Source organism: Kryptolebias marmoratus, linkage group LG8, assembly GCF_001649575.2.
Source record: "Kryptolebias marmoratus isolate JLee-2015 linkage group LG8, ASM164957v2, whole genome shotgun sequence".
Taxonomy (NCBI): Eukaryota; Metazoa; Chordata; class Actinopteri; order Cyprinodontiformes; family Rivulidae; genus Kryptolebias; species Kryptolebias marmoratus.
In genome coordinates this window covers 2,389,633-2,400,683 of record NC_051437.1, presented here as the reverse complement: position 1 = coordinate 2,400,683, position 11,051 = coordinate 2,389,633, and the positions used below count along the sequence as shown (strand labels likewise).

The window sequence follows — 11,051 nt, the reverse complement described above, 5'->3', positions numbered from 1 at the left end:
TTGGCCAACATTTCTATAAATCCTTTGTTTTTATTGGTCTTCAGTAATATTCTAATTTTCTGATATGATGAATTTGAGATTTTCATTTGTTGTCATTTGTAATCATCAAAATTAAACGAAATAAACATTTGAAATATATGAGTTTGTATGTATTGTATGAATATAATATACAAGTTTCACTTTTTAAATGGAATTACTGAAATCAATCTACTTTTTCATGATATTCTAATTTTATGACCAGCACCTGTACATTGTCCACATTGCATGCCATGTTTAAAACACAACTGTCACACAACCTGCTAAGAGTTTAAAATGTGTTGGAGATGTCTCTTAGCTACTTCCACATCAAATTAAAACTCCATGTCTATAAAACATACTTGGCCTTTTGGCAGCAGGTGATTAATAAAAAATAATTAATTAATAGTTTTAAGGATAAACTGTTGGGTGCAAGCTGTTTCCATCAGAACTACAATATTCATTCTCACTCTTTAGGTTTCTACATCTGAATTATTTTCAAAGTTTGTCTTTGAAGCCATTTATAATGTGAGAAACTCTGCTGATTACCAACTTCTTGAAATCACAGGTTCATTTAACATTGAGATCTTTTCTTCCATCTATAATTATCTCCTTTGTTTCTCTCTCTCTCTCTCTCTCTCTCTTTGCATCCAGGTGTTGAGTGCATTTTGGCTATACCTGAGCCAAAAACACATTGGGAACCTATTTTTGGCACCTGTGTCTTCCTCTTCTCCTTCCTGATCCCTGTGGCCATTATCAGCATCTGCTACAGTCTGATGGTCAAACGCCTGCGAAATGTTCGCATTTTGTCTGGCTCCAAGGAAAAGGATCGCAACTTGCGGCGCATTACCAGGATGGTCCTGGTTGTTGTGGCGGTGTTCGTTGTTTGTTGGACTCCCATTCAGATCATGGTCTTGGCTCAGTTCCTGGGGTTCAACCTAAGCAGTTTATACACGCTGGTCATGATGCCCTTCTTCATCGCCCTGGGATACGTCAACAGCAGCTTGAATCCTGTCCTCTATGCCTTCCTAGATGAGAACTTTAAGCGCTGTTTCCGTGAGTTCTGCCAGCCTTCTCCATTCCGCCTCGATACCCAGCAGTCAGGCAGGATGAGGAGCATCGCCAGGGAGGTGGCAGCAGCCTACAGCTGCAAGGCTGGAGATGGTGGGGGTTTAGGAGGGACGCCTAATCCCGCATGACTAGGCGTGGAGCTCCCTTTGATGGGGATAGAACCCCCACAGAGAGGAGAAACTCATGGGACGGGGAACTCCAACACAGAATTAACTCAGATTACAGCTCTCTAGCGGCACGAGCCCTCTCGCCCTACAACTCGGAGACTAGCCTGGGGCGGGGGGGTTGGAGATGAGGAAGATGAGGTTGAAAGGAAAAGAATTTAGCCTAGGTATAAAAATAAAGAAAAAGCATTCATTGTTGCAAAGAAATTTGATACGTGTCTGTTGCTTTGATGGAAGGAATGGTGGATTTTTCTGTGCCTCATTTGGTTGTCGCTCAACCCACAACCCTAGCTATAGATGGCTAACTCTAACTGTGACTGGTTGAGTTGAGGTGATTCATTTCGAATCCGAATCGTACAGTACTGTAGGATAACCTTAAGAAACTTGATGAAGGAATTAACTATGGTCAAAAAAGTTCTGGAAGTGTCTTGTTACATTAGTTTTAGCTCCTAAACTGAAGGAGGTTCTGCTGAATGAGTCTGCCACTTTGTTGCTGCATTTCCACAAAATTACCAAACAGTATACACAACTTTCAAGTACATGTTAAAACAACAAAGAATATATGGCTTCAGATACGAAATCCATGAAACCCTAATCACTACTTTAATTATCTTAGGTAGTTAAAGATATAGTATCAACTACATTTTACGAACAGATCAAAGCTCTGTAGCAGTGAAGACCATGAACTAAAGACTGGCCAGAAAAGTGCCATCAAATGTTATGAACACACTTTCACTACAACTTATAGTATACTTATTGTACATACATTTTTGGTCTGAAGACATTTTAATCATGAGTATTGATATAAAGAAAAAAAAAAGTTTAATACCATGCCCAGCATAAAGACACAGCTGACATGGTCTTACTAAAATGGCTCGTGTATTAAACTGACAGTCTCTTATTATAATTCACATGTTGTTCTGTTTGTGTCAGGAGGTTAGATGTCAGATCTGCATGCAAGAATGAGAGTGGGGTTGAAAGAAATAAGGCCAAATAGGCTCAACATGTTTTGAACTGTCTGTGGACCCGTAATGCAAAGAGTAACACTCATACAATGTAAGCCTAATTTTATCAATGTATTGTGTAACAAAATAAACCCAAAAAAACTTGTCCCTTTGGCAAGTTTGTGAATGTGATTATGGGGATTATTTGGGCTCCATGTCAGTTTGTAACTCTGACAAGTTGTACTTTTGAAGCTTTGGTCACTGTACTAAGACTTTTGGGGTCTCAAGGGAAGCTACAGGTATTTTCATATCCACCTCTGCCCACATCTTATTGCCTTCACCAATATTTGTTTGTTTTATACAAGCATGGGAATCCTTAAGCACCTCACCACTCAGAGGGCTGTGATGACATCATAAAATGATTTGTTTTAATTATCCTAAAACCTAAATGACTATGATTTATTTTACTTAAATCATACTTAAATCATTACTTAACACTGATTTATATATTTTCATTTGTACTGAGAGCATACTAGCATATGTCAATAACATTATGAATCACAGGCTGCTGACCAACAATTAGCTAATGTTTTAAAAGTTACCACTTTGAAAACATTAATAAAAAGTTAATGTGATTAACTCCATGTTTATCACTGGCAAATTATACACAAATCAAACATTTCAAAGTCATCATTAAAGACAGTCATGTTATGATAACTTCAGTTAATACTCACAGACATATTGAATATTCTTCTGGGTACAGCAATGGAGTAATGAAAAGTTAAGTGAAGTGAAGTGAAATTTATTTAAATAGCACTTTTCAGCAGCAAAGCGATCCAAAGTGCTTTACAACACAGAAACAACAACAGAATCAAATAAACAACAATTAGGTACATACATAATCAAATACAGAGGTACAGAATGAAATACAGCAAACAACATAGAAACATCATAATCAAATACAGATCAATCATGTATAATCTAAATGAAATATAGGATAATCTAAATGAAATCATGGAACTAAACCTAACTAAACATGAGCTAAAACAGTCAAAATAGTAGCTAAAATAATCTAAATTAAACCATGATAAAGTTAAAGCTGAACTAAACAACAATTAGGCTAAGACAGTCAAAATATGAGCTAAGATAAACTAAACTAAACTAAATGTGCAGGAAGGCTAAATAAGCTAACATAAACTGAAACATGACAATGCTAAGCTAAGGGCACAACATGACTAATAGTACCAAAAGGCCCGCTAAACAGTAAACATAAGAATTACTAAGATAACTAAACTAAAATCATGATAAAGTTAAAGCTGAATTAAACAACAATTGTTTAATTCAGTCTAACAATATCTAAAATATGAGTTAAGATAAACTAAACTAAACTAAATGTACAGGAAGGCTAAATAAGCTCAAAAAAGACAATACTAAACTAACGGTACAAAAAACTTTCTAATAGTACCAGAAGCCCCGCTACAAAGCCAACATCAGAATTACTAACTAAGGGAGAGGAAAGTGGGAGTGGAATGAGAGTGGGATGACAGAGATGACTCAGAAACAGTGGAAAGTGCATGTGTGTGGGTAGAGGTGGTGGAAGACGATGTGGTGCATGTTGTATGTGTGTGTGTGTGTGTGTGTGTGTATGTGTGTTTGTAGAGAGGTCCATGAATCACGTCACAGAGGCCTTTGTCTTTGATAATAATAGAATCTTTATCAGCCAGCCCGGAGCAGATCCACAGATGTACTTAGGCAAGAGGGGGGCAGAGCATCGGGTTTACATAAAATCCAGGGAGAAATTGAAGATAGCTAGCCAAGGCCAGTGTCAGGGGAGCCAGATTCACAAACAATAATTGTTTTGGGTCAGGCAGATTTGTTTTCCGTCTGCCTTGAAAGTCTTGCTGATACTTCTCAATGGCGAATCCAAACAGCCAAATTCCAGGTCCATTCCGCCTGATTCGAGCGAGCAACTTTCTCCAAGATATAACCCATTATTCATGAGTTCCAGAACCGCAATTTAGTCTGTGGTCCTGTAAAAGGATTGCATCCAACTTGCAATTCAGCTCCCATAATCACACAGTTAGTGTTGACCGCCAAACCCATCAAACAAATTTGACGATAAGTCAGGTAACTGCCTAATCTAAACAGCAGAAATCCTGTTATCAAAAACCCAAATATGTAAAGATCTTCCAAAGACAAAAATTGTCAGAGAAACAATATTCCATTTCCTCCAGGAATCCATTGTGTATCCAGCAAAAAATGTCCCATCTGGGTGGGTGGGCTCTCCTTTGCCCTGTCTACCCGTCGAGAAAATTTGATCAATTGTGTTGAGAGACAAGCTGATCAGATCCATAATTTATAAATTTTGGAGAATATGCAAAGAGAGACTCTGAAAAGAAAGCAGGGCAGAGAGGCAGGGGGGTTCAGGAGAGACAGAGAGAAAAGAAACACGTCCGCCTTCCACCAGGAGCAGAGAAAAAAAAAAAGCAGTGAAAACACACAACTTTACTGCAACATGTTTCTACCACAGGTCACTACAGTAACTCAACTAGGACAAGTAGCACTGTGCAGCAATTATTCTTAATTAACATGAAGAAGAATTGTTTTTGAGCATTTGGAAATCAATTCAGAATTTTTCATGTGCCATTGACTGGTGTAGAATCTCAGTTATTCAGGACATGACAAATCCAAACAAAGAAAAAAAATCCCACACGCACACAACCATAAGGTCATTAAAATAATTGTTGAATCTGGATCATAGAATCTGGATTTATCACCAAAATTTATTTACTTGTTCTTTTTTTGTGACAACCCCATCATTTCCCAAAAGATTTCCTCAAGATCTGTTCATTAGTTTTTAAGTAATCTTACTAACAGACAGACAGATGGACAGATGGGTACTTCAGAAAACATAACACACTTGCGGTAGGTAACAACTGAACTTCTATTTTGTAGTTGAAAATGTTTTGCTTCCAAAACCGGGTAGATTTCTCAATTCAAAAATGAAGAATGTGGAGTTCCAAACTTTTAAAGTGCATGAGATGTTCCATTGTGCAAGCTAGAGACACATTAATCTGACTCCCCTCCCACCTGAGGGTCATTATAGTCTTTTTTTTGCCTGGCTCAGAAGAGAGATGTTTGTGTCACATGCATAAAGTTGTGAATTAGAGGAAAAAGAACTGGGTCTTTAAGTATTAGAATCAGGTGTCAAGTTTTTGAAATCTAAAATCTGTGACCTCCTTTGTTTAAAGTTGGTTTCTCTCATTTAGCTTCTTTCACCCCCCAATCCCTCATTCCTCCCTCAAATCACCAGTCTATTCAGTCCAAAATATGAATATTTCAGTCCTCAGAAGAGTGTCCCTTATTCTTGAGGTGTAGGTGAACAGCTGAGTCTTGTCCTGAAGTGCTGGCTCTCCTGTGTTGAGCCATACGTCTGTGAAATGGCTGTTAAGTTTCTCCATACAAAGGTCTAAACATTCCTCTCTGCACTGATCTGCATACACCACACCATTTAGTTCGTATTTAGATATATATTCCTTAGGATGGACCAGCCTGTTAGGTCCCTGTTAGGTTTGAAGAGTATCAGGATATTTTATACAGTGAACATTTTAGGATATCCTCAAGAAAAAAACAAGAGAGAGAGAGAGATTTTCAAATCTATTTTAGGCCTTGATTTTCAACAACAAAATGCCCCCCTCCTGAAAGTGCAAAATGTCACAAATGCTCTGAATTCAGGAAGACCGCAATGACAAAATTGCTTATTTTCTAGTCTCCAACAGTTGAAGCCCAATGAGATACTGGCTTTCCCATAAACAATGTAATGTATCATAAATACAAAAAAATTTAAAAAAATAATTTAATACATTCCTAAAGCATTTAAAAGTGAAAAGCGTGAAACAATAATATGTGAGTGAACAATTAGGTGAAAAAAGGTCAAAATCTCAATTTGATTAAAGCACAAAGAGACATGATCCTAAACATGTTTACCAGATGGTTTGTGACACATTTATGACTTTGCTGAAACCTTTCAGGATGATGCATGGGTAAAAACTAATGTAGAAAAATGTTCACAGTAAATCTCTTTTTTGCTTTTCTTTGTGAGAAAATGCACATTGCTCCTTTAAAAAAAAAGAAAAAAACTACTTCTTTGTAATATGTCACAAATCCCTGCACCTTTAATAGTCACAAGAGAAGACAACTGAGACTCTGAAAAACTAACAGGTGTGAGAACAATGCCATGAAATATCCTTTTTAATGATTATTAAGATTTTATTCATATGTCATGAGACTTTCAGGTTCAAACAGTGTGGCGAACAGGACACAATTCAAATGCTAAAAGGAACATAACTGGTTTGTTTGTAGAATTTGTGGCAATGCTCGACTTCAAGCATGATGTTCATACCAGAGTGCTCATGCTGAATACATTGATACTGAGCATTTTAATGACAGTATTGTGTCAGAATGATGCTGCTGGAGTGGTTCTGACTTCCAGGACCATGCCAAACCACAGGGTTTGGACGCCATTTTAGGGACAAAGGTTTTTTTCTATTTCTTCTCATTTTCATGATCACACTGACTGCCTTCAGCTGGATGCACTATGAAGTTCTGAAGAATAGGTGGTATTCGTGACAAGGAATAAATATATTAAAATGGAGATCATATAAAACAGAACTTAATTTGATTTATTTCAGTCTAACTGAAGTCAAACACTTTCTGTTAAGTTTCCACACTATTTTTCTGTAAAAAAGTTGTTTGTGGGTTTTTTCTGATTAATATCTTTAGGCAGACTCAGTTACTCTCTTTCTGTAAAAACTTCAGAAGATCACAGATACCATGGAAAATATGTATAGAACTTCTCAACATATGCTCAGTAAATATATATCTAATGTGGCTATTAAAATAAAATTTATACCACATGTGAACAACCCAAGTAAACCCAATTAACAACCCACTCATACAAAGAAATCAAATCAAATAAGTTCCTAAATTAAGTTTCATGTAGTAAAGTAAACGACAAAGGTAATACGTATTGAACAAGCTTATTGAAATTTATTTAATACTTAGTAGAAAAGCATATGTGTGAGCCAGGTGTGATTTTAGCCCATTCTTCCGCAGATATGTAGAGTAATGGATTGTGTGTATTTATGTTTTTTATCTCATTAAAGCATGGATTAATTTTCCAACCTTCACAGGATGCATATTTGTTTTCACTCTTATTTAAGAACTCTCTTGTTTTCCTTAAACAGACTATCAACACCTTTTGTTTACTTGTGCAAACCCTGGTAGGCAGTTTCAGCCAGTTATAGACCCCTAATCTTGCCTTCATGGTAACAAGGCAAAGTGGAAAATTCAGTGTCTGTTATCTCTGGCTGACCTTGACAGAGCAAAGAAGTGTTTTTTTTTCCTCTCTCTCAGATTCTCAAAAGTTTAGTTTTGGTCTGTTCTGACCAGATTGTCTTTTCTTAGTATTCCATAGGCTTGTCTAAATGTTCTGTAGCAAACTTTAACTAAGCTTTAAAAAGCTTTTTCATTAGCAGTGAAGTCTTCTGCGCTGCAGACTATGGTGGTTGAGTGTATTATTTATTTTCTTTAAAACAACTGTACCTGCTCTAGGTCTTTTTGAAGCTCTCTGCTAGTGGTGCTTGGTTCCTGGACATTTTTTAGTATTCCTTTGACTCCCCTGTCAGAAATCGTGCAAAGAGCACCTTGCTGTGTCTGGTTTATGGTGAAATGGTGTTCTTTCCACTTCCAGATTATGACACAAACAGTGCTCATTGGAACATTCAGAAGTTTAGAAATACACCTGGAACCAATGCCAACAAAAAGGTCAAAAAAGTTTTGCTTTTACAATTTATGAGATGCTTCTTGTGCAATAGTGTGGTAATGAGAAACCTTTTTTGGGCCATCTCTTAGAGCTGAAACAAGCTGATATTAATTTGCACTGATAGGATTCAATGCAAATTCAGATGGTTTTCTTGGTTTTCCATGGTTTTTTGCACCTCCTTTTTTTCATGTGTTCAATACTTATTCCTAATGTCATTTCAATTTATTAAACATAACATAATATTATATGGAAGTATTTGATTAGATTTATTATGGTTCGATTACCTGGGTTGTTGCAGAGATTTGTTGTAAATTTCATGTAACTACAATAACCCCATTAGAAATATATTTACTGAGAAAATATTGATGTGTTCAGTATTTATTTCCCATGCTGTTTTTTCCATTTGTAAATCAATTTTGTTGTGAAATGTCAAAAATTTTCTTTGTGGTTCCAAAACAATTTGTAGTTTCAGTTGGTGGAACTTCTCACAAAGCTATTTATTTTGACGCTTGTTTCCAGCACAGCAGTTCAGTTTTGCTTTGAAATGTTCCAATTTTAAGAATTTATATGTGCATTTTGTTTTAGGGCCAATTTTTGGTTCATTTAAGTAAGTATTACTGACTAAAGTGTCCTTACTTTCACCTCTTGTTGAACAGAAAAAGTGGCAGGGCATCAGGCTGTACAAAAAGGTGACGTGAAAAATAATTAAATTCAACGTTTTATTTATGATTTTTTTTGGAGAGAGGAAGTCTTTTAATTTGAAGAATGCTTAACAGGATCTAGTTTTGTCTTTTGCCGCTATCTAGCCTTCTGTTGATTTCGGTTGCTTGGTTACGAACAGTCGTTGCCATTATTCACAGAAAATGCTCAACAAATACAGCTGAGCCTCCGTTATAATCACTCTTTAGCCATTTCCCGAATCAGAAGCTACAATCGGAAGCCAACTTCAGCTTCTATCCAGACAGCCAGTTAGGAACGCCGCCACAGCTAGAGGATCGGACTGACGTTTCCTTCTGTGCAGTCCCGTTCTGTTTAGGATCCTGGTCAGAGTATGCATACTATTAATGGTTTTAACCACAGTGCAAAGCAGCATCCATATCTGTGTAGGCCAAACATGAAGGGAAACCTGACCAATTCCTGTTAGCCACTGTACTAGCCTAGCATAATACCGCCACTTCCTGGACATTAAATTATCATGTTTTAACAAGATAATTATCACGTTTTAACAAGATACGTATCACGTTTTAACAAGATACGTATCACGTTTTAACAAGATGCGTGTCACGTTTTAACGTGATAGCGTTCAAATTTTTTTTTTTTCTGCTTGTAATTGTTTTGCTTATACAACACTTAGTTTTTTTTTCTTTTTGCTGCTGCTCTTTGCAGCAGATTGATATTTTTCAAATTTATAAACTTACAATGCCCTAAATATAAAGTGAATTTGTTACCAGATTTTATCCAACTTGCTCTCTGGTTAGATAAAGTAGTTTCTAGTTTTTAACAGTGCTTTGTAGCTAGTCTATACCAGTCTAAACCTGTTTTGATAAACCTGAGCACTGAGGACTGAGGACATATTTTGGTCAAAGAGGGATCTGATTTAACAGTTCTGCAAAATTCTTTTTATTTATTTAATTTGTTATAATTTTGAACTTAGACTTAAAACTGAGGTTGCCTTTGGAATCTTAATTTTGGATTTGTAAAAATAACTTGCACACTAACATAACATTACTTTATGAATTTAGAAAACTATAAAATTATTTTGCATCTTTTCTTAAGTTAAGTACGGGAGTACGGAGTTGTCTAGAGGGGCAATCATTTTTAAACACAACCATTATTCCTACAAGGGGAATTATTGTTTTCATGGATTTGTTTTACCCCTGTGATCCAAATTCTAACATTGTTGGAGGCAGTCAGGAGTAGCTTATCTCCTCTTCAGAATGGGACAAGTTTTAAGATCTGGAAACACCCATCTTGTGCAAATGTACAACAAGGTTTTTAACCTGCAGAATGTTTAGAATGTGGGCGGATTGTACCAAGTTTGGAAGACCTTCTGCAGTTATCTGTGTAAAGGTAGTAAATATACTAATACTATCATAGTACTCAGCAAACAGGTTTTTCCATATACTTTTCACGTCTCTGAGACATTGGCCTGCACTCATCATGCCCCCCTTCCCGTTCCCCTCCACCATGACTCTTTTGCAGCCACACACTAGAAGATCATAACATGCTAGCACAAAGCTACCACCATGAGTATCAAATCTGTATTAGATTAACCATTGGTGACAAAATTCTTGACAACCAAACCACATTGATGCTTCCAGCTTCTGGTCAGTGCGTGCCTCGACCGAATCTGATCTTTGCAGCTTTGGTCAGCTTGTGTCCAGACCTTTTGAGTACGGAAAGAAACTGTCTGCCAAATGGTTCTTTTATATCCTCCTCTGCCCATATTGTCCTCAGCTCAGCCCGCTTCGTGCCCACTCTTGTTTGTTTTTGTACTAAGAGTGGAAGGGTAAAATCTATTTTTAGAAGCATTGCACATGGAAAATTATGAATTTGTTTCAAATGTCAAAAATAGATTTTCCTAACATTAAACTGTGCTGCTGTCTTTAAAGTGTCAACAGAGTAGTTGCTGCATAGTGCCATTTGTCCTAGTAGACTTACTATAGCTGCTTGTAGAAGAGATATGTTGCAGTAAAGTTGTGTGTTTTCATATAGTTTTTATTTTGCCTTCATGAAATTCTAAAAAATATTTGTCTGCAAGTAATAGATGAATTTCCCATAACATGACTGTCTTTAGTAATGACTTTAAAAAGTTTGATTTGTGTAAAAAAAAATTGCAATGGTGAAAATGACGCTAATCACATTAGCTTTTCTAAGGTGATTTCAATGTTAAGATATTATCTATGCTATATGTTGGTCAGCAGTCTGTGAATAATTGTTTTCTTTTACATCTCTTATTGTGTAAACTTTATTAGGCATAAAAATCAATAATTCAGTGTATATTTATGTAACAAGATAATTGAAATTCATCAC

The 11,051-nt window shown here is 36.4% G+C and overlaps 1 protein-coding gene across 2 annotated transcripts in view; it reads left to right on the top strand.

The window, feature by feature from the left end:
• Window positions 1–3,060, top strand: part of oprl1 (opiate receptor-like 1) — a 219,432-nt gene extending 216,372 nt beyond the window's left edge. For both annotated transcript variants that reach the window (XM_017435046.3, XM_017435045.3), the window contains one exon: window positions 670–3,060. In XM_017435046.3, the coding sequence (XP_017290535.1) occupies window positions 670–1,214 (545 nt within the window). In that variant the 3' untranslated portion in view covers window positions 1,215–3,060. The remainder of the gene's footprint in view (window positions 1–669) is intronic.
• The last annotated feature ends 7,991 nt before the right edge of the window (window positions 3,061–11,051 follow it).